This window comes from Microtus oregoni, unplaced genomic scaffold (genome assembly GCF_018167655.1).
Source record: "Microtus oregoni isolate MIOR12 unplaced genomic scaffold, Mior012 000004F_ref0000308, whole genome shotgun sequence".
Lineage (NCBI taxonomy): Eukaryota > Metazoa > Chordata > Mammalia > Rodentia > Cricetidae > Microtus > Microtus oregoni.
In genome coordinates, this window is record NW_024543063.1 from 30362897 (window position 1) to 30387961 (window position 25065).

At 41.2% G+C, this 25065-nt stretch overlaps 2 protein-coding genes across 2 annotated transcripts in view; both read left to right on the top strand.

Annotated features, from left to right (window-relative positions):
• The window catches only part of LOC121446723 (zinc finger protein 431-like), an 86568-nt gene extending 73846 nt beyond the window's left edge, over nt 1-12722 (top strand). Inside the window, exons 2-3 of the mRNA XM_041649445.1 lie at nt 12205-12331; nt 12531-12722. Of these exons, the coding sequence (XP_041505379.1) occupies nt 12205-12331; nt 12531-12595 (192 nt within the window). The 3' untranslated portion in view covers nt 12596-12722. The remainder of the gene's footprint in view (nt 1-12204; nt 12332-12530) is intronic.
• Nucleotides 12601-15339, top strand: LOC121446722 (zinc finger protein 239-like). Its single transcript, XM_041649444.1, has 2 exons — nt 12601-12743; nt 13998-15339. Exons 1-2 carry the CDS (start codon nt 12727-12729, stop codon nt 14893-14895), a joined length of 915 nt encoding a protein of 304 aa, XP_041505378.1. The 5' UTR covers nt 12601-12726; the 3' UTR covers nt 14896-15339.
• Nucleotides 15340-25065: the final 9726 nt, after the last annotated feature.

Genomic DNA, 25065 nt, shown 5'->3' on the forward strand with positions numbered 1-25065 from the left:
CCTGGTCTACAGAGCTAGTACCAGGACAGACTCCAAAGCTACAGAGAAACCCTGTCTCAAAAAAACAAAACAAAACAAAACAAAAAAAAGGGGGGGAGGCGAGAGAGATAGCTCAGCAGTTAAGAGCACTGGGTGTTGTCACAGAGGATCCAGGTTCCATTCCCAGAATCAACATGGTAGGTAACTGTTTGCTGAACCTCCAGTCCCAGGCATCTCTTGCTGTCTTCTGGGCTCTGTAGGTACTGTGTACAGATACGTTCAGTAAAAACATCATATAAATAAAATTAAACAAAAGTTAGAAAAAGGAAAGAATGGGATTTTCTACAGTGTTGACGCAGCTCTGAGACTGACAGGGATGGTTAAAATAAACTCCTTCCCGCACATGAAAGCTGCTGTGGCCTTCCTCCAAGTCAGCCTGCTCTAGAGGCGGAAGTAGCAGTGTTCTGTGGCTCATAGAGCTCGTCACACCCACACACCTAAGAGCAGAGGCCACAGAGCTGTTAGGTGAGTTTTCCTTCATGTTTTCGTATGTGATTTCTATGCCTCTTGTGTCTTTTGAGAACTGTGGCATTGGTGCAGCTGTCTTTTAGGTCAAACAGCAAGGTTGACATGTATGTAGCACAGGCTCCAGATCAATCTAATTTCCCAGGCTCATTCACTTGGTTTTCAGCTAAGATCTTGTGGTACAAAATGAGCATGTCAGAGGCATTTCTTTTTTATTATTATTTGTTTATGGTTTTTCAAGACAAGGTTTCTCTAGTTTTGGACCCTATCCTGGAATTAGCTCTTGTAGACCAGGCTGGCCTCAAACTCACAGAGATCTGCCTGCTTCTGCCTGTGAAGTGTTGGGATTAAAGGTGTGCGCAACCACTGCCCAGCCATTATATTATTTTTATAATTAATGTATGTTCCTGCATGACTTTGAGGTATAAAAGACCCTAAATATCCCTGTTTTTACATTGTAATCATGTTCAGATGTGAATTTATTAAGTGAGCATGCTTAGGAATAGGCAGAACTCTACCTGCACATGTCCAGACTCCTAAGTGAAACCCCCATCCTTCATTTGTTTAAGGAACACATTGCTTTGGAAAAGACTCCTATGCTTTCCTTGCCTTTTGCAGGTAAGAAGTCCTTCTCATTTCTCTGTTTGGCTGTTGTGGTGACTATTCATGGTTGTGAAACTGACTAATTCTGGAATTAACTAAAACCCAGAGTTTGGTATACCTGCGAGGGATTTTTCTTAAAGATTTTGCACTAAATGGCACATGTTTAATCTGGATGACTTGAGTTGATTAGATCCAGCTATTGCATCTTGGTGGTGATGCACACTCACACACACCCGCACTCAAGAGGCAGAGGCAGTCGACTTTTCTAAGTTTGAGGCCAGTCTGGACAACAGAGTGAGTTTCAGGTCTACACAGATGGAGACTTGTCTCAAAAACATCCCCCCCCCCCAAAAAAAATCAAAGAATAAGATCCACATTTAATCTGTACCACTCCTTCTAGTTGCAGCCTACAGATATAAATGATACTGAAGAAGGAAGTTCTCTCTCTCTCTCTCTCTGCCTCCCTACCCTAGCTCTGGGTACCAAGTTCATCCCTTTACTAGCAGGAGAGCCTACTCTTTGGAACTTTGGTGCATACTGAAGACCAGCTGAGACATCCAGCGTCGTGGGCAGAGGAACTACTGGAGTCTTCAACTTCCCCTGTGTAGACGCGATTGTTGGACAAGCGGGACCACAGCTTGTGAGACATTCTACATACGTGGAGAGATTGAGTTTTACCAGTCCCACTCATGTAGAGAGCTTTGAATAATGCAGACATGTTTCTTTTTCTCCTGCCCGCTGAGGAAGGTGAGCTGGCTAACAATAGTACTCATAAAGACAGTCTTCCTAGCTCCATGATTCTCTGTTTATTCAACTTACTCTGAAGACTTCACTTTGTAGTATTATTCATTTGTCAAGAGTTTGCTTTGAATTCTGGAAGAAAACTTAAAGCAATGGAGCCGTCATCCAGCCATCATTCTGGTGGGAGACAGATCTATCATTTTGTTTTCTTATCTGGTCCCCTGCATTTCTGTCCTGTTCTCTGAAGTGCCTGCGACTATCAGAAAGTTCCTTCAGTTCACCTGATCTCAGCATAAAGCCACAGAACAAACATCTCCTTTTGTGTCCTTAAATCTCTCTTTAAAGTTGTGAATATTCTGGGTACCCTTCCACCTCTGGAACAGGGAATCACTCCAGCCACGTGGAGGAAAGGCGCGTGCAAACTAGTCACACAGTGTCCAGGAGGAGGGAGGGGAAGTTCCTGTGGAATGCAGCAAGGTAGCAGGATCAACAATTGGAGCCTGGGGCAAGTGATACTGAAATGCAAATCTCTGTAGCTCCGGAAAAGCTTGGGTTCTGGGGTGGCAGACAGGGGCGGGACCATTGTGCGGTGTCTTTAAGCACCTCCTCACCCTAAGGGAGATGCTCTTGTCAATCAAGGGTCGCCAACCAACCAGGGTCTCCAGGTCGAACTGCCAGTCTGATGCCGTGCAGGGTTCTTCCGGGAGCATGGTTGCAGGCTTGGCTTTGCAGAGGAGCTGGTGCCAGTGTTTTCGTGTGCTGTGCTGTGAGCTCTACTGCGGGGAGCTGTGAGGGTGGCCGACGGCGAGCCGGGAAGACACAACATGGTGAGCGAGGCGCTGCGGTCCCCGATAGCGAACAGCGGGTGGAGAGGTGCAGGCGCCAGTGTGGCTCGGACACCCTGGGGCTGGGTTAGATTCCCTGTTTGGTGAGTTCCCGAGTGGTCCCTGAAACTCTCTGGACCCAGGCACCGTCCTCTGAATAACTTTGCTCTGTGGGTTGTGCCTGTGGAGCGCATTGGGAGCAGGGAGCTGTGTGGAGAAACAATAACAATGCGCTTTTGGTGCAGCCATGGAAGGCGGGTTACCTAACTTGGAGAGGTCTGGTTTCTCCTGTATCTTCTAGACATTCAGCACTTTAACCTTTATGTGTAAGGTCCATTTACAGCTAATTTTGTGGAGGTTGCAAAAGGCATCTCGTGTGCTGGGTAGCGCTGCACAGCTAGCTGTGATGTAGAAGAGAAGAATTGGTGATAAAAAGGATTTATCAATGCTTAGACCTAGTAAGGTCACCAAAAGTAGAATTTAGCTGAGGGAGGGCTGCCTCTAAAACACCCCAAAGATAATTATATTCTAAGCAGGCCTGGTAGAGATAAGGATGCTAGGGTACACGTTTTTTTTTCCACCAGGATTGTCCTGATTTTCGACTCTAAACCATTACAAAGGAGATGCATTTGATTGACAACCAGCCCATAGGCCCTCCCCCATCTCAGAGAATGGGTCTCTGACAAGATCCTCAAGGAGGCATTAGAGGGTCACAGCCGACCTTAAGGCCTGGAGTGCCTTAAAGTTCCAGTTTTATTCTTGTGAAAAGCACAGTACTGAGAGATGGGCAATATGACACCAGGTGACAACTATTTTAAAAGTAAAACACTGCTGTGTTAAGGACTGGTTTGGTCCAGCAAGGCTTTCATTTAGGCCCTCAGGCAGGGGGAGGAACATTCCTGGGAGAAGGAAGAGCAGTGTGGTGTCTAGTCCTTTAGAGATTTGCCCAAGGGCTTGCTGTGTTGAGAATAAAGCAGGGCCCCTTTTCTAAAACCAGACTGCAGAGCTGGTAATGGTCTGGGGCCAGAGCCTTTGTGGAGGGTCCTTCTGATCCTGAGAATCCACCTCTTCCCACCACAGTCCCAAGGCCACTCAGGGCCTAGTCAGTACTGTTCTTTAGAAACCCTGTGTTCTCCTTGTGCAAGATTGTTTGACTAACCCGATTTGTAAGTAACAGACAAGATGCTATTCTTTTTTTTTTTTTTTTTTTTTTTTGGTTTTTCGAGACAGGGTTTCTCTGTGGCTTTGGAGCCTGTCCTGGAACTAGCTCTTGTAGACCAGGCTGGCCTCGAACTCACAGAGATCCGCCTGCCTCTGCCTCCCGAGTGCTGGGATTAAAGGCGTGCGCCACCACCGCCTGGCCATGCTATTCTTCTTAAGAAGCTTACTTGACATGAGACACAGCTGTGTAAGAACTCCCCACCCCAGCTTTTATCTTTTTTACCTTCTCCTTTTCCTATCTTTGTCCTTCCCAGTCCCTTTCCCCTCAGGACCCTGTCACTGAAGAATGACCTGCTGCATCAGGTCACTGGTGTCCTTCAGAAATAATTCTGATAATGTGTTTGTTGTGTAAGTCTGTCTGTGTATCTCTAGTCCTTTGAGCATCCCTGTGTGGGATTTCCTGGGTAGGGAGAGGTTCTTTGCTTAAGAAGACTTTTGTATTAGTTTTTACTTCATCTGCTGTTAGATGGTTTCATTTCTTAGTTTTTAGCGCTTTTTTGTTTCCTGTATCCTATCTTTGAATAAAGAGTCTAGCTTTTCTTCTGGGAAGTATTGAGTCTGAGTATAAGGAAGTATCTTTTTTTTTTTTTTGTCACAAAGCTTAGAAATGTTTTAGCTAAATTACATTTACCCTGCTTTCAGTTTTTAATTTACGAATTGCTTTATATATTTCAGCTAATTTGCTTGGCTGCGTTTCTGGAATTCATCTCTGTAGACCAGGCTGGCTTTACATTTGGGACAATCCTGCTGTTTTACAGAGCTGGGATTACATGTATGTGCCTAGTAAAATATCATTTCTCTTCCAGTTAATTTCTCCCCTATTATATAAATTAATGATTGTGTATTGCAGCAAATGTGAAATCTGCTAACAAATGTAGCTCTTGCTTGCAGGTAGACAGTCATTGGGATGGACGTTTCCTGTTCTTCAGTTGGAAGTTAGGATATTTGTGTTCACATTATTTAAATGCAGGATACGTTTCAGCCCTATGGAAGTATAGAGACATTCTGTGTGTTTAAGTGAACCTATCATTACTTTTCTGTAACATTAACTATGTACCAGAAAGGTTCAGACAAATACAAAATAAGGAACAAAAGTTTCCTGCAGCCCCAGTCTATGTTCTTTTGGGCCCCTGAGAACACTGGGTTTAAGAAGCATCAGTTTACTTTGTAGGTGCTGGGCTGGTTTATCATGTTGCAGCTGCTTTTTTTTTTTTTTTTTTTTTGGTTTTTCAAGACAGGGTTCTCTGTGGTTTTGGAGCCTGTCCTGGAACTAGCTCTTGTAGACCAGGGTGGTCTCGAACTCACAGAGATCTGCCTGTCTCTGCCTCCCAAGTGCTGGGATTAAAGGCGTGCGCCACCACCGCCCGGCTGCAGCTGCTTTTCTTCCAGCGAGGCTCATAGCTGGCCAAAGTCATGTTGAGAAATTCAGTGTTGTTGACTTGCAGATACTTATGTTTTGGTTTGTTTGCCCTACTTATTCACCCTTTATTATTTGAGGATTCCATACAGGAATATAATGTATCTTGATCAAATTCACTCTTTATTTCCTCCTCTTTTATTTTTTTTTTTTCGAGACAGGGTTTCTCTGTGGTTTTGGAGCCTGCCCTGGAACTAGCTCTTGTAGACCAGGATGGCCTCGAACTCACAGAGATCCGCCTGCCTCTGCCTCCCGAGTGCTGGGATATTTCCTCCTCTTTTATATCCTTACCTCCTTTTGTTTCCTCTTCTCTACTTCATGGGCAAATTTTAGATTCACTGAGTTCACTTAGTGTATGGAAAGGAATGTGATTATTTGGCTTCCAGGTCCAGTTCACAGTCCATCATGCTGGCAAGTCAGTCAGGAACTCGGGGCAGAAGCCTGGAGGCAGAAAGTGAAAGAGACCCTGGAGGAATGCTGTTAACTGGTGGCTTCTTCCTTGCTTCCTCAGTGCTCTTCATTCTTTTCTTTCCTTTTTTTTTTTTGATTGAAAACAGATTTCCATACTGCATAGTTTGATTATGATTTCTCCTTCCCTAACTCCTCCCAGATCTTCCTCTCCCATCCAAATCCACAACTTTTTCTCTCTCACTGGAAGCCAAATAGACATCTAAAAATTGTTCACTTTCTCATACATTGCAATACCACCTGCCCAGTAAGAGTACAGTCCAGAGTAGGGTGGGCCTTCCCTCATAAATCATTAATCAAGAAAACTCCCTATAGTTGAAGTTCATCTTCCCAAATATTCCTAGTGTATGTCATGTTGAGGAAACGCCAACCAGGACAAGGACCTACAGTCAGCGTGGGCTGTGCAGTGAGACCCTATCTGAAAAGAAAATCTAATTAAGCAAGCAAGGAAACAAACTGAACGAATGAGTTAAAGAATGAATGACTGAGTGAGCCCTCATAATTAGTTCATCTTTTAGCTTTACTCTTTTCGAATAAATTGATGGTCTTTCCAAGACCCTGGCAGATTTGGTTATGAAAGCACCGAGTATTTTTGTCTTTTCTTAAGTTTGGCTTTTAACCAATTTGATTTTGTTCAAAGGTAAAACATGGGGAAATTTTGGATATGAATAGGACCTGCTCCATGTATCATACATTTTGGTCTTTATTCCTGAAGCAAATCTCAGGATGATGCCTGAGGATTAACTTCCATAGTCGTCCTCTGGCTCCCTCGTGAACATTGCAAATACCAAACAGTCCTTAGCTCATTTCTCAGGCAGCACAGATACCACAGGCAAAAGGCAGAACAAAGAGCAGCGCAGCCAGCTGACCACCTCCCTGCACTGTCCCTGGGAGGAAGTTCAAGCAGAAGTCATTGGGCACCAGATGATGACATAAGTCACAAAACAATCCCACACCAGTTTAGAATTATGATTAATATAAGGGTTATTTATTTAAGGGGAAAACTTACAGATCGCTGTCCTAAACAACAGTCCTCTGCGCAACCAGGAACAGTCTTTAGCACCCAGGAGTAGGAAGCAAGAGGGCAGGTGCACGGTTCTCGCTACTTTTACCGTATAAGAGACCATGCAAAGCAGCTTCTATAACACAGAGTGCCTCCAGCTGGCACACACCAGTCCAAATTTTAATAGAAAAATGGGCTCTTTCATCTGGGCAAAAATGCTCTTTCTATGGGGTAACACAGATGTCACTCATAACCTTCATGGTTACTGGAAAAAACAGAGCAGGCAACCTTGAAGTCAAATGACTTCTTTAAGTCAGAAATGGCTCCAGGTGAAACCTGAGTCACTCGTGGACTCCAAATTACCCGGAGGTAATATCTGTCCTTCTTGCTGAGGTGTGTTTCTTGTATTCAGCAAAAGGATCAACCCTGTTTTGACATGCATTCTGTTAGTCTCTGTCCTTCTTGTTGGGTGTTTGAGATCATTTATTTTGAGAGAAGTCAATGACGGTTGATTGATTCTTTTTATGTTGTTTGTGTGTGTGTGTGTGTGTAAGAGGGAGAGGGGGGAGGGAGGGAGAGGAGAGGAGAGGAGAGGAGAGGAGAGGAGAGAGAATTTCCCTTCTTTTGGCTTTGGTGGTGTGAGATTATCTCCTTTCCTGTGTTTCCATGGGTATAGTTATCCTCTGTGGTTGGAGTTTTCTTTCTAAGAAGCCCCTTCTGAAGGGCTGAATTTGTAGATCGATATTGCTTAAATTTGATTCATTGCGGAATCTCCATCTGCTATGTATAGTAGTCTTGGTCTGCATCTCTGATCTCTTGGAGTCTGTCGCACATGTCTTCAGGCCCTTCTGGCTTTTAGAATCTTCATTGAGAAATTATGTAATTCTTATAGGTCTGCCTTCATGTCTTGTTTGGTGTTTTCTCCTTGAAGCTTTCTTTATTCTGTATGTTTAATGTTTTGAATATAATGTCATAAGGGGATTCTTTTTTTCTGGCTCAATCGATTTGGTTTTCTGTAGGCTTTTCCGTTGTAGGCCTCTCTTCTCATTTGTAGGCTAATCCTCATCGGTAAGCTCTTTGGTAAAACTAAAAATGACATGAGGCACACAAACTCGTAACTGGTCTTTCGAGCCATTTGATTTGCTCTTTTGTATTTTTAGAACTAGTTATATTGGCTATTATCAAAATTATGGAGGTTGTTCATATTATAAATTGTTCCTGTTTGTATAGATTGTGGTATACAGGGTGCCTGGACTGGGTTTCTCCTGTAACCAAATTGGTGACTACCCTAATTGTCATCACAGAACCTTCATCCAATATCTGGTGGAAGCAAAGGCAGAGATCCACAGCCAAGCACTGTGCCAAACTCTGGGAGTCTGGTTGAAGAGAGGGAGGAGGGATTATATGAGCAGGGTAGGGGGTCAAGACCATGATGGGGAAACCCGCAGATTTGGGAGCTCACAGGCTCTAGACTGACAGCTAAGGAGCCTGCATGGGGCCAACCTAGGCCCTCTGCATGTGTGTGACAGTGTGCTGAAGCAGGATTAATAAAAACTCAGAGAAATTGGGGTTCCACCTGAAGATCTGAAAAGCAAAGCAGCCAGCCACTGGCTCTTACCTCAACCTCAGTCTGAAATGGCGATCCTGCCTCCAGGATCTCAGAATGAGACTGAGACTGTGAGCTGTATTTTCCCATTTTATAATCTTCTCAAATTCTGGGATTAAAGGCATGCATTGCCCAGTTTCTATGGCAACTAAGTGTGACTGCTGGGATTAAAGTTGTGTGTTCTCACTGCCTGGTTTGTAAGGCTGAGCAGTGGGGCTGTTTTACTCTCTGATCTTCAGGAAAGTTTTATTTATTAAAATATGAATGAAATGTCACAAGTATGTGTGGCTTGGTTTGTTTGTGGGGCTTATAGCATTGGAACTGGTATCTGTCCCTAGTGCCTAGGTCAGCCTTGATGCAGGGGGGAGGAGCTTGGTTCTGCCTCAGCTTGATATGTAAGCCTTGTTGACTCCCTTAGGAGTTGGGGCTGGGGTAGAAATGACATAGAGGAAGGGAATGGGAGAAGAGGAAGGAGGGGAAACTGGTTGGTATGTAAAATAGATTTAAAAATTCATAAAAAAGAATTGTGTTAATTGCAGTGAGAATGGCAAAGACTAAAACAGCTGACAGCAAAGGCTGGAGAGGAAGTGGGAGAAAATAGAAAGGCTGTGAGCAGCAAGGTAGAGAATCCTAGTTAGTATAGCAAGGTCACACTTTAGTATGCTAAAACACAGGGCTCATGAAGAAGGGCTCTTAAAGCAATCCCACACTAGCTCAGAATGGAGAATAATAGGTGGTAATTTATTTAGGGGTAGACCCACAAATCGTTATCTTCTACTGGAATGGAGAACAACAACCGAATCCCACAGCCAGGAAAGAGAGAGGCCGAGCAATTTACTCAGCATAAATAGGATAAGAGGTCACACCCAAGTGGGCGGATAACTTAAAGGCTACTGGCTGTAGGATTCCTATAGCACCTCCCCCATATTAGAATATTATACAATAAACAGCTGTGCATCAAATGAAGACAATGACCTCAAAATGTAAGCAATGTATAAGTATCTTGATTAGAGGTCGAAATGTGTATTGCAATATGATAAATAAATCCTAATATATATATCAATTACTCACTGTTATTATTAGTGTGAGTAAGCTCACGCTAATTTATTACCCCATCCAATTCCCTCACTTGTTTTTTTTTTTTTCAGAGAGAACCCTGATCCTACATAATTTTCCCCCAACCCTCAACTCTATACCAATTATAATCAACTCCTACGTGATGTCCCTAACCTTGAGGGCAAACTTTGTTGGGCGAGGGTAAGTTGTCTTCTAGAATTACTTCCAGCTGTCGTGGGGGCCATGTTCTTTCTATGGGATCCTGTGAAAGTAAAATGATTAAGTTCCAGATTACTGTCTGGTATAATTGCAAATAGTCTCTGAGTATTTGGTAGGGTTTTTCTGAGGTTCCTATTTGGAGTTCTGGCTAGAAGTAAAGAAGTGTACCATTTCAGCTAACCAATTTGGAACCATCTTGAGCAGCTGGTACCCAAAACAGGTCTTATAATAGTACTATCAGCATCATGTCGTCATATCAACTAGGTGGAGTTGTTTTTGTGGGACCCCACTTTTCTGGAAACTGCAAATTTTACTGCAGGAAAATTCATTGTTCATTGTAGAAACCTTAAGCATTATTTATATAGACATATACAGACATATATTCAATGAAGGTATGATAGAGACAAAAATAGGTATGAAGAAAAGTAAAATTTTTTCTAAATTCTTTTCTTTCTGTCCCATATCAGATGACTCTTTTTTTTTAAATAATTATTTATTTATTATGTATACAATATTCTGTCTGTGTGTATATCTGCAGGCCAGAAGAGGGCACCAGACCTCATTACAGATGGTTGTGAGCCACCATGTGGTTGCTGGGAATTGAACTCAGGACCTTTGGAAGAGCAGGCAATGCTGTTAACCACTGAGCCATCTCTCCAGCCACCCAGATGACTCTTGATATGAGACAGAAACTCTGAATAATTCTTTTAGATGTAGAGAAGGACAGAGCTGTTGTCTAATTTCAAAACCCAAAAGTGTTATTACTGAGTCTTGAGGAAGGTTGTTTCCTAATTTTCTGAGAAATCACCACACTGACATCCAAAGGGGCTGTACCAGCTTGCATTCTGACCAGCAATGCAGAAGTGTTCCCTTTTCCCCACAACCTCTCCAGCATAAGTTGTCATCAGTGTTTTTGATCTTGGCCATTCTTACAGATGTAAGATGGAATCTAAGAGTTGTTTTGATTTGCATTTCTCTGATGACTAAGAATGCTGCACATTTCCTTCAGTTACTTTCATCCATTCTAGATTCCTCTGTTGAGAGTTCTCTGTTTAGGTCTGTACTCCATTTTTTAAAAATTGGATTATGTGATCTTTTGTTATCCAATTTTTTTTTTTCTTCGAGACAGGGTTTCTCTGTGGTTTTGGAGCCTGTCCTGGAACTAGCTCTTGTAGACCAGGCTGGTCTCGAACTCACAGAGATCTGCCTGCCTCTGCCTCCCGAGTGCTGGGATTAAAGGCGTGCGCCACCACCGCCCAGCCTATCCAATTTCTTGAGTTCTTTGTATATTTTGGAGATCAGACCTCTGTCTGATATCGTGTTAGTAAAGATCTTTAACCATTCTGTAGGCTGTCTTTTGTCTTATTGACCATATCCTTTGCTTTACAGAAGCTTTTCAGTTTCAGGAGGTCCCGCTTATTGTTTCTCTCAGTGTCTGTGCTGCTGGGGTTATATTTAGGAAGTGGTTCCCTGTGCCAATGTGTTCAAGTGTACTTCCCACTTTCTCTTCTATAAAGTTCAGTGTGGCTGACTTTATGTTGAGGTCTTTGATCCATTGAGTTTTGTGCATGGTGAGAGATATGGGTCTATTTTCATTTTTCTACATGTTGATATCCAGTTATGCCAGCACCACTTGTTAAATATGCTTTCTTTTTTCCATTTGATATCTTTTTGCTTCTTTATCAAATATCAAGTGTTCGAAGATGTGTGGATTGATATCTGGGTCTTCTATTCTGTTCCATTGGTCCTCCTGTCTGTTCTTATTCCAGTACCAGGCTGTTTTCAGTACTGTAGCTCTGTAGTAGAGTTTGAAGTCAGGGATTGTGATGCCTCCAGAAGTTCTTTTATTGCCGAGGATTGTTTTGACTGTACAGGGTCTCTTTTTAAGATTTTTTTATAATGTATACAATGTTCTGTCTTAGTGTAGAGCAGCAGAGGGCACTACATTTCACTATGGATTGTTGTGAGCCACCATGTGATTACTGAAATTTGAACTCAGGACCTCTCGAAGAGTAGCCAGTATTCTTAACTGCTGAGCCATCTCTCCAGCCCCCGGAGGTAGGGTCTTAATATGTACTTCTGAGTGTCCTGGAATTGACTGTATACACTAGGCTGGCATTCAACTCTGAGACAGATGTGTTAACTGCCTCTGAATTTTGAGTGCAGTGGTTAAAGGTATCAGCCAATACACCCAGCTTGTACATCTTATTTTTCTTTCTTGTAGTTAGTAATTGTATACATTCACTCATGTGTACTCTGAACTGTTGGTTTGTTTCCATTTGTTGATCTGTTTACTTGTGTCTCTGTTTTTTCATAGTCATTTCTCTTGCATGATGATATCCCATTTACAGTGTACAGAAATGACAGAGGGGAAGCTCCTATTCAGTTTCCTTCTAAAGTGACTTGGGGATTGCCTTATAATGTCTATATCATGTAATAAGTATGAGGAACACCACAGTTATATGACTATACTGTCAAAGAAGTATATATTTACAATGTCACTATCATGCTTTTTGTTGTACACATGTGTGGGTCATTTCAGAATGCAGTGACCTATGATGATGTTCATGTTGACTTCACTTGGGAAGAGTGGAAGTTGCTGGATCCTTTCCAGAGGAATCTCTACAAAGATGTGATGCTGGAGACCTACAGGAACCTCACTGCCATAGGTAAGACTGGATCTTCCTTCAGGTTTGGAAATAAGGGGAGAACTGTTACCTTGATTCTTGCCGCTCTTCTGTAGTTTGCTTGGGAAAGAAGAATGAGGTGAATAAATCAGGCATGGCTCTAAGGTTCACCGAAGATAGTAACTTAAAGTCTGCACAATTTTCAATAATATACCATACATTTTCTGGTACTATATTTTAGGATACAGTTGGGAAGACCATAATATTGAGGAACATTGTCAAAGTTCTCAAAGACATGGAAGGTAATTATCATGTGCAAGCTGATACAAACGTGCCTCTGAAGGAACTGTAATGTGTCCTGGAAGTTGTAAACAGAAGCAGCAGTGTAAACAAACATAAATTCATGTACATTGAAGATTATTAAATTCTCACAAACCATGTACCTCAATTTCAGGTAGGTGAATTGCATTTGCAAGGCATTCTATTAAGAAAGAAGACAAGGAAATAGTTCCTTAACAGATATCACCATTTGAATCATAGAACTGCCAATCTATTTAGTTTTATGCCATTCATATTACAAAATGTATACATGTTAAAGAGGTGATAAGTATATCTCCAAAATTTCCTATTAAGCATACAGCCCATAGTAAAATTAGTGTTACTCATATACTTATTGTTTCTATGCTAGGTTTACTGAGAGCTGCAGTTAGGGCCAAGAGTCAAGGTGCACTTGTTACCGAGAAATCTTATATCATTTAAGTATATCATATGTCACTCTCGTTATAAGTCATGAGCATAGGGATATGGACAGACATAGCATATTGCTCTCTGAGAACAAATAGAAGATATGTAGCAGTCGCCACATTGAATATACTTCTTGAATTTGATTCAAGTATACAAGTATTTGGCCTCCCAGCTTCAATCCATCAACAAACACACACTGCAGAAAGCCCTATGAGCACTAGGACTGAGCATAAACTTCTGTTTGTCCTAGGTGACTTAACAATAGAGTATGAGTCAAAAGTATAGGATAATTTATAAATGCAATAAGAGTGGTGACGCTCTCAGTTTTTCCAGCTCTCTTGAAATAGGTGCAAAATCTCATATAGAAAAATATTCTGGGCCGGGCGGTGGTGGCGCACGCCTTTAATCCCAGCACTCGGGAGGCAGAGGCAGGCGGATCTCTGTGAGTTCGAGACCAGCCTGGTCTACAAGAGCTAGTTCCAGGACAGGCTCCAAAACCACAGAGAAACCCTGTCTTGAAAAAACCAAAAAAAAAAAAAAAATAAGAAAAATATTCTGGGACTGGAGAGATGGCTCAGAGGTTAAGAGCATTGACTGCTCTTCCAGAAGTCCTGAGTTTAATTCCCAGCAACCACTTGGTGGCTCACAGCCATCTGTAATGAAATCTGGTGCCCTCTTCTGGCCAACAAGCATACAGACAGACAGAACACTGTATACATAAATAAATATTTTAAAAAAGAATATTCTGTATATGTGAATCATGTAATATTCCATGAATATACCATTACAGGTATCTTCAAAGACATAAAACAGCCCATAATAAAGGGGAACAAAATGACTGTAAACACAGTGATGATTTCTCTTTAAGATTGGACCAAAATGTAAAATTCATTCATACAGATTTATTGATTCAACAGTGTATTGAATGTGGTAAAGGTTTTACCTGTGCCAATTATCTCTGCAGGCATGAAAGAAGTCAAATGGGAGAGAAACCTTCTATATATACTCAATATGTTAAAGCCTTTGCATATGACAGTCATCTTCAAAGGCATGAAAGAACACGTGCTGGAGAAAAACCCTATAAATCTAGCCAATGTGGTAAAGCCTTTGCATGTGATAGACATCTTCAAATGCATAAAAGAACAAATGCTGGAGAAAAGCCCTATGAATGTAATGAATGTGGTAAAACCTTCGCACAAAGCTGTCTTCTCCAAAAACATAAAAGAAGAATACATCATAAAAGAAGAACTGACGAGAAACTCTATGAATGTCATCATTGTGGTAAAGCCTTTAAATCTCCTAATTATCTTCTAATACATAAAAGAACGCATACTGGTGAGAGACCCTATGAATGCAGTCAATGTGGTAAAACCTTTACATGTTATAATTTTCTTCAACTACATACAAGAACACACACTGGAGAGAAACCCTATGAATGTGATCAATGTGGTAAAGCCTTTGCACGTAAAACTAATCTTCGAACACATAAAAGAACACACACTGGAGAGAAACCCTATGAATGTAATCAATGTGGTAAAGCCTTTTCTCACCCGAGTCATCTTCAAACACATAAAAGAACACATACTGGAGAGAAACCCTATGAATGCAAACAATGTGGTAAAGCCTTTGCACGTCATGGTAATCTTCATGCACATAAAAGAACACACACTGGAGAGAAACCCTATGAATGCAAACAATGTGGTAAAGCCTTTTCAGACCACAGTCATCTCCGAACACATAGAAGAACACATACTGCAGAGAAACGGAAAGTACCCTCCAAATGTAATCAATGTGGTAAAGTCTTTTCATATTATGGCTTTCTTAAAAAGCATGAAAGTAAACATGCTATAGAGAAACTATGAATGTTATCAACATGGTAAAGTCTTTGCTTATCAATGCTCCTAACATGCATAAAAGAACACATACTGGAGTGAAACCCTATAACTGTAATCAATGTGGTAAAGCTTTTTGTACAACATAATCATCCCCAAACAAATAAATCAACACACTGGAGAGAAATCCTATGATTGTTTCAATACCTGTGTTACAGGAATGAATGCTTAAAAGAGAAAAACTTTAATCAGTGAAAAGTTGTTTACAGAGTTATTTTAATTATGTCATGTCAGTGGGTGTTTGTGTGGGTATATGAACATGCATACTAGTTCCCAAGAATGTTAAAACCCTGGGTCCTCTTGTAGCAAGAATTATAGGAAGCTGTCAGGAGTCGGAACTTGGTCCTGGGAATGAACTTTTCCTAACTACCCCGTGATGGAAGAAGGTCATTGGTTAAATAAAAAGAAACTGCTTGGTCTACATTGGTTAGAAGTTAGGTGGGAGGAGTAAACAAAACAGAACGCAGGGAGGAAGAGGAAGTGAACTCAGACTCCACAGCTCTCCTCTCGGGAGCAGACGCCTCAGAGAGATGCCATGCTCCGCTCTCCTGGGCAGACGCACGCGATGAAGCAAGCCGCCATTTTAGACATGCTGAATCTTTCCTGGTAAGATCGGTGCTCACAGATTATTAGAGATGGGTTGATCAGGATGTGAGAATTAGCCTGTAAGGGCTAGAGCTAAAGGGCCAAGCAGTGTTTAAATGAATACAGTTTGTGTGTTGTTATTTCAGGGCATAAGCTAGCCGAGCAGACGGCCGGGGTGCTGGGAACGCAGCCCCGCCGCCCCAATTACTACAACCTTGTCATGTCTCCAGACCTATAAATTCTTTAAATGCTACTGTGTGATTCAAAGTCCTAAAGACATAAAAGAGATTTAAGGATACGTTTGAACTCATAATCCTAATATGTCCAGCTCCAGAGTAAAGTCCAAGGGTAGATGATGTGCTCCAAATGTGTGCTGTTTTGTCAACACAATAGAAGAGCTTATAGTAAACATTAAATACTTCATGTGTGTATCAAAACTGTATTTTCATTTATCTAGTAGAGATAGATATAACAAAGTAGAATAATCAGCAGTCAGCTGTGTATCTCATACCATAGTTTGATGTTCTATATAAAGTTGGTTGTTCGGCCGGGCAGTGGTGGCGCACGCCTTTAATCCCAGCACTCGGGAGGGAGGCAGAGACAGGCGGATCTTTGTGAGTTCGAGACCAGCCTGGTCTACAAGAGCTAGTTCCAGGACAGGCTCCAAAACCACAGAGAAACCCTGTCTCGAAAAACCAAAAAAAAAAAAAAAAAAATTGTTGTTCCACGCTTCTCCATGTCCCCATTGTTTAACAGTTTTCAATTTTTTCTTGAAATGCTCTCCTACAGGGTTTATCTAGAGATGCCAGGTAATGTAATGACACTAAGATTTATTTTGTCACATTTATGTTGTATGTAATGTGATTATGAATTTGTACGCCATGACAGATATGTAGAGATCAGAAGGCAGCTTTGTGTTGTCTACTTTTGATACTCTTTTATATGGTTATTAAGGTCAGGACTGGAGCCTTGCAGACCACAGATCTTGTACCTTCAGGTACAAGGGTAGCTGTAGGTGGAGACTGCTCAATCATTTCCCGGCCACTCAGAATCTAAAAATAACACTGAAACTGTATTAATTACAATACTGTTTGGCCAATGGCTTAGGCATATTTTTAGCTGTTACATCTTATATTAACCCATTTCATTAGGTCATACTACAAAAACCTGTACTCCATAAAATTGGACAATATAAAGAAATGGACAATTTTCTATTTAGATACCATAAACCAAAATTAAATCAAGACGAGGTAAATTTTAAATGTACCTATAAAGTGCAAGGAAATAGAAGCTGTCATCAAAAGTCTCCCAACCAAAAAAAGAAAAGAAACCAGGACCAGATGGTTTCAGTGCAGAATTCTAGCAAAACTTCAAAGAAGAGCTAATACCTATACTCTTGATGTATTTCACAGAAGAGAAACAAAAGGAACATTGCCAAACTCTTTATGAGGCTAACAGTCACCCTGATACTGAAGCCACACAGACTCAATCAAGAAAGAATTGCAGACCTATCTCACTCATGAACATAGATGCAAAAATACTCAAGAAAATACTAGCAAACCAAATCAAAGAACACATCAAAAATACTCAAATACCATGATCAAGTCAACTTCATACCAGAGATGCAGGGATGGTTCATCATATGAAAATCTATCAATGTAATCCAACATATAAATAAACTGGAAAGAAAAACCATATGATCACCTCATTAGATGGTGAAAAGTCATTTGACAGAATCCAACACCCCTTTATGGTAAAAGTCTTAGAGAGATCAGGAATACAGGGATCATATCTAAACATAATAAAAGCAATATACAACAAGCTTACAACCAACATCAAATTAAATGAAGAGAAACTCAAAGTGATTCCATTGAAATCAGGAACAAGGAAATGCTGTCCATTCTCTCCATATCTATTGAAGACAATTCTTGAAGTTCTGGCTAGATTAACAAGACCGCAAAAGGAGATCTAGAGGATTCAAATTAGAAAGAAGTCAAACTTGTTATTTGCAGATGATATGGTAGTATATATAAGTGAAGCCAAAAACCCTACCAGGGAATTCCTACCATTGATAAATACTTTCAGTAATGTGGCAGGATACAAGATCAACTCAAAAAAATCATTAGCCCTCTCTAGAAATAATAAAGAAGCTGAGAAAGAAACATCACCTTTTTCAATAGCCACAAGTAAGATAAAATATGTTGGGGGTAACACTAACCAAAGTAGTAAAAGACCTATGTGACAAGAACTTTAAGATTTTGAAGAAAGAAATTGAAAAAAATTACAGAAAATGGAAGGATCTCCCATGTTCTTGGATAGGTAGGATTAACAATTAAAAATGGAAATCCAACAACCATCTATAAAATCAATGCAATCCCCATCGAAATACCAACACAGTCCTTCACAGAACTTGAGGAAACAATAGTCAACACCATATGAATAAAAGAAAAAACCCAGGATAGCCTAAACAATCCTGTACAATAAAGGAACTTTCAGAGTCATCACCATCCCTGACATCAAGCTCTATTACAGAGTGACATTGATGAAAACAGCATAAAAAAAAAAAACAGAGGCTGACCAATGGAATTGAAGACCCAGATATTAAATCCATACACCTATGAACACCTGATTTTTGACAAAAAAAAAAAACAATTTAAGCTTAACTTATACAGTGGAAGAAAAATAGTATCTTCAACAAATGGTGCTAGCATAACTGGATGTCAACATGTAGAAGAACGAAAATAGATCCATATCTGTCCCCATGCACAAAATTCAAGTCCAAATGGAATAAAGACCTCAATATAAATCTGACCATACTGAACCTGATAGAATAGAAAATGGGAAGTAGCCTTCAATGCATGGGGAAAGGAGAACACTTCCTAAAAATAACCCCAGTAGCACAGATCCTGAGCAACAAGTAAATTGGACCTCCTGAATCTGTAAAGGACACAGTCAATAAGACAAAAAGGCATCCCACTGAATTGTAAAAGATCTTCACCAACCCCATGTCAGAAAAGGACTGATCTCCCAGATATACAAAGAACTCAGGAAATTAGACATCAAAATTCCAGTTAACCCAAGTGTGACCCTTGGAATTTATATAGACTTATAACATAAGCATTTTGTCCTAATAATAACCATTATAGCAGCAGTTAGACTGCAGTTTTCATTTACAGATCACAGATAATGTTGACTTTTTTTTTTCTTTTTTAGTTTTTTTCGAGACAGGGTTTCTCTGTGGCTTTGGAGCCTGTCCTGGAACTAGCTCTTGTAGACCAGGCTGGTCTCGAACTCCCAGAGATCTGCCTGCCTCTGCCTCCCGAGTGCTGGGATTAAAGGCGTGCGCCACCACCGCCCGGCATGTTGACAGTTTTTGATAACCTTCTCTATGAAAGTCTAATCAGCTAAGACCTTTAGCCTTGTCATTTCATGGGAGGTCAATCATTTAAAACCCTATAACTTAGAAGTTTGCAAGATGATAATTATTAACTTCTATTTAAGACCTGAGTCCTACTATCACCTTTAGAGAACATTGTCCCATTATTAGCATAACTACTGTACAGTGATGAGTGACCAGCAACCAGAATTAACACATAAAATATCTAGCATTTTTATAGTTTCCCTTTAAACTCAGCATTGCTCATAGACAAATTCATTTTTGTACCTTATTTCAGTCTCTCATTTGACCCCTTGTGTAATGATCTGCTCTGTTCCTATAAGAGACAAGCCAGGGGCTGGAGAGATGGCTCAGTGGTTAAGAGCATTGCCTGCTCTTCCAAAGATCCTGAGTTCAATTCCCAGCAACCACATGGTGGCTCACAACCATCTGTAAAGAGGTCAGGCGCCCTCTTCTGGCCTTCAGGCATACAGACAGAATATTGTATACATAATAAATAAATATTAAAAGTGGGAAAGTTAAAAAAAAAAAGAGACAAGCCACACCCACTCCCATTTCCCCATCTTAACTGAGGTCAGGTGTCTTCACTGCCATCTTGGCTGAGACCAGGTCAGATGACCAAGTTCCGCCATCTTTACTGAGGTATACCTTGCCTGGTCCTCCAGTTTGCTTATGTTTTTGTCTCTAAATTCCTCTAACTGACTCTGTTGCAGGTATGGTTTGAGCAGTGGCATGCCTTTGCTAGGGCCCACCAAGAGCATCCACTTCACCCAATAACTGTACACTCTGTGTGTGTGTTCATACATGTAACTTAAATGCACCTATATTTACTCTTAAATGTTATAATTGTCTGTTCATTATATCTCATTTCAGACTACAAAGCAATAAGTCTCATGTTTTAAATTGGTATGTACTTTTAAGTCTCTTACAAAAAATACTATGTATGTAATCCAACCCTGATTTAAAATATATTAAGCTATTCTCTACTATTGTCATTACTGCTGTTAACCTATTGCAAGCAGTTTTTCTTCTGTCTTTTTTTTTAATATTTTTATTTATTTATTATGTATACAATATTCTTTCTGTGTGAATGTCTGCAGGCCAGAAGGGGGCAACAGACCTCATTACAGATGGTTGTGAGCCACCATGTGGTTGCCGGGAATTGAACTCAGGGCCTTTGGAAGAGCAGGCAATGCTCTTACCCTCTGAGCCATTTCTCCAGCCCCCTTCTTCTGTCTTTTTACGAGTGTAAATATCACCTGTTGAGAGCCAGTACAGTCAAGCTCAAACCCAGCTCTCCAGGCAGATTCTATAATTCTATATTATACCTGATAAACAGCCCTCAACTGCTCAGAGATCTGGGGAATATGGCATTTAAATATTTAATTATTAAAAGACTTTTTCATAACAAAAAGAGACAGTTGGCTCCTAGCAGGACTCTACTTCCTCCAAAGAAGACAGAAGACAAATGGGTACAGAAAATGTCCATCAGCAATTCACTTCAACTGCCAAGCACAGACCATTGGGCAAAACTGCTTTTCATCTAAACTGAAGATCTCTAGATAGGGACTGAACTGCAGTAATTGACAGCCTAGCAGCTCAGGTCGATGTAGGCTTGTCTTCCTACAGATTTCTTAGCCCACAGGATCTTCTGGAGCCTGGCAGGCCTACACTAAACAGCAGAAGGCAAATATGACCTTCAACAGGTTTCTTAATCACTAATAATTTAGACCCAGTTTCCTAAAAGGATAACAAGTGTTTGTAACCCAGTGGAAACAAATGGCGAAATCCAGATGTTTTCCTTTTTTTTTTTTTTTGGAGCCTGTCCTGCCACTAGCTCTTGTAGACCAGGCTGGCCTCGAACTCCCAGAGATCCGCCTGCCTTTGCCTCCCAAGTGCTGGGATTAAAGGCGTGCACCACCACCGCCCAGCTTTCTTTTCCTTTGTTAACAAAAGCATACTTTCCCCCAATATAATGCATTTTTAACTTTAAAAATCAGTGCTTCCAAAAGTATACACATTGGTACAAATCAACATTTTTAAAAGCATCAGGACAGAAAAGATTTAAGATGGAAAATTGCTGACTAGCAGAAGAGACCTTGATTGAGTATTTTCACAGTGAAAAGGAACTTTGCTTAGGAAAGAAAAGGGGAGCAGCACTGGTGGGCACAGAGTGTCCTTGACTGCCTGGATTCCTGAAGAAAGAAATTGTTAACTTCTCTGGTGACAATCTTTGATTCTCTATTTCACAACTGTGCAGCTTTTGCACCTGCCGCCCCATTCCCATGAGCATGTCTCCCTACAGTATCCTCTCTGCCCACCTGAGCATGCGCACAGCCTGCCTTCTGCTGGAGCTGCTGGCTGGCTGTGGACCAGTGAACAAGAGAGGGAGGTGGCCCTTGCTATGCCTCTCCTTTGAGAAGTTTTTCTCTCAGGACCTAACAACTTGGGATTGATCCAATAAAAATGCACAGGAGGCTAGAGGCAGAGGCTACTGGGCTTATCTCCAGGACTACAAAGAAGGTCAGTAGAGGGGGCTGGAGAGATGGCTCAGTGGTTAAGAGATGGCCTGCTCTTCCAAAGGTCCTGAGTTCAAATTCCCAGCAACCACATGGTGGCTCACAACCATCTGTAAAGAGGTCTGGCGCCCTCTTCTGGCCTTCAGGCATACAGACAGAATATTGTATGCATAATAAATAAGTTATACATAATAAATAAATATTAAAAAAAAAGGTCAGTAGACAAAAATGGACAGTAAAGACAGACAAATGGGTACTGGTACTGCATAAACTTTTCAAGGACACATAAAACAGGAGAGCAACATAGTAAGTCTAAACTCAGACCAAGACAAAGAGCGCTCATTCATTCACACGCCTTTTTAAATCTCTAGATTCACACTCCCTTCCACAGGAGCCTGGGGCACACATCCTTTACACATTTCAAAAACTGAAGCAATTGCTGTTGTCCTTCCTCAGTGCCCCTAACCTTTGAAATATCTATAAGGAATGTTCAAACTCTAGAAATTGAGGCAGTTGTTGATGCTTTACCTTAGCATCTCTGGCTTTTAAAGTATTGCTAAGTGGGCTGGAGAGATGGCTCAGTGGTTAAGAGCACTGCCTGCTCTTCCAAAGGTCCTGAGTTCAATTCCCAGCAACCCCATGGTGGCTCACAGCCATCTGTAATGGGGTCTGGTGCCCTCTTCTGGCCTGCAGGCATACAGACAGAACATTGTATTCATAATAAATAAATAAATAAATAAATATTAAAAAAAAATAAAGTATTGCTAAGTAAACGTAGTACAAAGAACTGTTTACCAGTTCCTTGGTCTCTAGCTACTTTTTTTTTTTTTTTTTTTTTAATATTTATTTATTTATTTATTTATTATGAATACAATGTTCTGTGTGTATGCCTGCAGGCCAGAAGAGGGGACCAGACCCCATTACAGATGGTTGTGAGCCACCATGTGGTTGCTGGGAATTGAACTCAGGACCTTTGGAAGAGCAGGCAATGCTCTTAACCTCTGAGCCATCTCTCCAGCCCCTCTAGCTACTTTTTATACTTATACTCAAGTCACTTCTTATTTACACTATTACTCGAGTTATTTCTTATACTTAATTTTTCATGCTCTGCAGCCAGCCTCTCTATTCTTATCTGTACACCCGTACATTTGCTTATGCTCATATTTAAATCACAGGGCTCCTGGTAAAGCTCACTGCAGATCTCCCATTTACTAAGTGCACTATTTTACCCTGTGGTGTCCTCGCATTCTTCCCCCGCACCCAGCTCCATGCTTGGTGACACTCCATCAGAGCCCACTCTGGCCAAAATCAGCTGGGCGTTCCCTTGGAGAGTTTGCTGAGGCTGAGGAAATGTTAGATGAAGAGAAATGAAGACAGAAACAGGATAGACCCAGAGGACCAAAGGCTAATACCAGACAGCCCTGAGTTCATTTCTCAGGCAGCACATATACCACAGGCAAAAGGCAGAACAAAGAGCAGCACAGCCAGCTGACCACCTCCCTGCATTGTTCCTGGGAGGAAGTTCAAGCAGGTGCATTACCTTATTCAGCTGAGTAGCTTCTAATCTCTAATGAGGAGTGCCTCTAACTGGCATCTACCAGCCCAAATCTTAATAGAAAAAAACGTGCTCAACTGGGCAGAAAGGAAAGAGGAGTGTGGGGAGAAACAGCAGTCAGGATGTAAAATAATGAAAAAAATTAAGCAACTAATGAAAATTTACATAATAAAAGAAAACCGAAAGAATATTTTTCTAAAATTGTTAGATATTTTCCAGGCATTGCATTTAAGTTTTTGGAAGACCCCACTTTTTCTTATATTACTAGGATCTAAACCAAAAAAGGAAGTCATTGAAACACAACTATTGTATTATTTCTTGTACTAACAGCAATTTTAGTGCAATAATAGTAATTATATGTTACATCATACACAGAATGAATATACTGGATTCTTAGGCTTACTGTTAACCACACGTGAGTACCAACTATATAAGCCTCTGCACTGTAGGATTTATTGTGTCCAAAGTAAAATTAGAAGTGTTTTTCATATTTCCTCTCTGAAGGGTATTAAGTATCACTATTCACAAGGAAGTAAGATATCTTCTTCTGTATTGAAAACTAGATGAGGAAAGAGTGAATTTATACTATAAGTTTGTTTCCACGCCATAATTTATTAGGTCATGAAAGTTTTGGTGGGGCTGATTGAAGCTCCATGGTAGATAATGTGTGGTATTAGCTTTCATTTTACCCAAAGTGGCAGTAATGGCAAAGTAGCTCCTTCTGCTCCAGTTGCAGAGAAAAGCCACTGAATCAGAACCTTTACTGTAATGACGTTTAGACATGTAAAAATAGGTTAGTCTGGAACCCACTACACCCAAGGCTGCACCTGATAACATGAACCTAGTGACATCACTCACTCAAGACGAGCAGACACCATCCCACCCACTGGACGGTCTATAAGCAAAGACTAAGATGCTGTGCTATACACACTGGAAGAGATAGCATCTTGATCTGTCCTGTGTTTAGGGCAGCTCTCCCAGGATGCTAACCCTCAAGTCAGATTCTTCTGATAGGGACTGGACGTAACATTCTGCTAAAATATGTTACCCTGGGGAGACAGCCTCAGGATCGTAGTTAGGAATGCAGAGTGTGAGCTTTGTGCAATGAACATCAGCATAATAAAATAGAATTTGTTTATTAACTATGGATATCCCTTCTTGCTGGTGATGAGGGCTGCAGGAGGATACTAGCTGAAGACGAGCCCAGCATGCAAGCACCATTCTTCCATGGTTCCTGTACTTCCTTGGCCCTGACTTCTATCAGCACAGGGAGTGTGGCCTGGAAGTATAAGGTGAAATACATAATTTCTTCCCCTAAATTTTCTTTTGTTCATGGTATTTGCCACAGCATCTGAATAAAAGCAGTCATGCTGAGCGACAGAAGCCCAAACAAACTAAAGATGAAGGAGTCTACAAATAGTTTTGCTACACATTGGAAGCCATGTTGGATTATAGAAGCCTTAAGAAATTAATGAGCTGCATGGCAGTGGTGGCGCACACCTTTGATCTTAGCAGCCACATTAGTTAGCCATAGAGGCCGGGTGGTGATGGCTCGTGACTCTAATCCCAGCCCTTGGCAGGCAGAGTCAGACAGATCTCTATGACTTCAAGCCTACCCTGGGGTACATGAGGTTGATCCAGTCTGAAAGGGAAACAGAGCTCACATCTCTGATCCCAGCACTTTGATCACATGACTTTAATCCCAGCATGAGGGAGGTGGAGACGGGAGTGCAGTACAGTCTTTCTGCCTGAGACAGACTGGTAGTCCTTCATTTTGTTTTCTTATCTGATTCTTGTGTGTCTCTCCTTGATCCCTGAAGTGACCCCGTGTCAGGTAAAAAGAATCTTCAGTTCACCTGACCTCATAGTGAAGCCACAGAACAAACACCTCCTTTTGTGTTCTTACATCTCTTTAAAATTGCTAATATTCTGCGCACCCTTCCACCTGTGGTTGTGAAAGCTGTTCACACCGCCTGCAGGAGGAAGAAGAGGAGGGGCCTGTGGAGTGCCTGGAGGTGGCTGGATTAGCTGTTGGAGCCCAGGGCAACAGTTATTGAAATGAAAATATCTGTCTATCTGGAAAA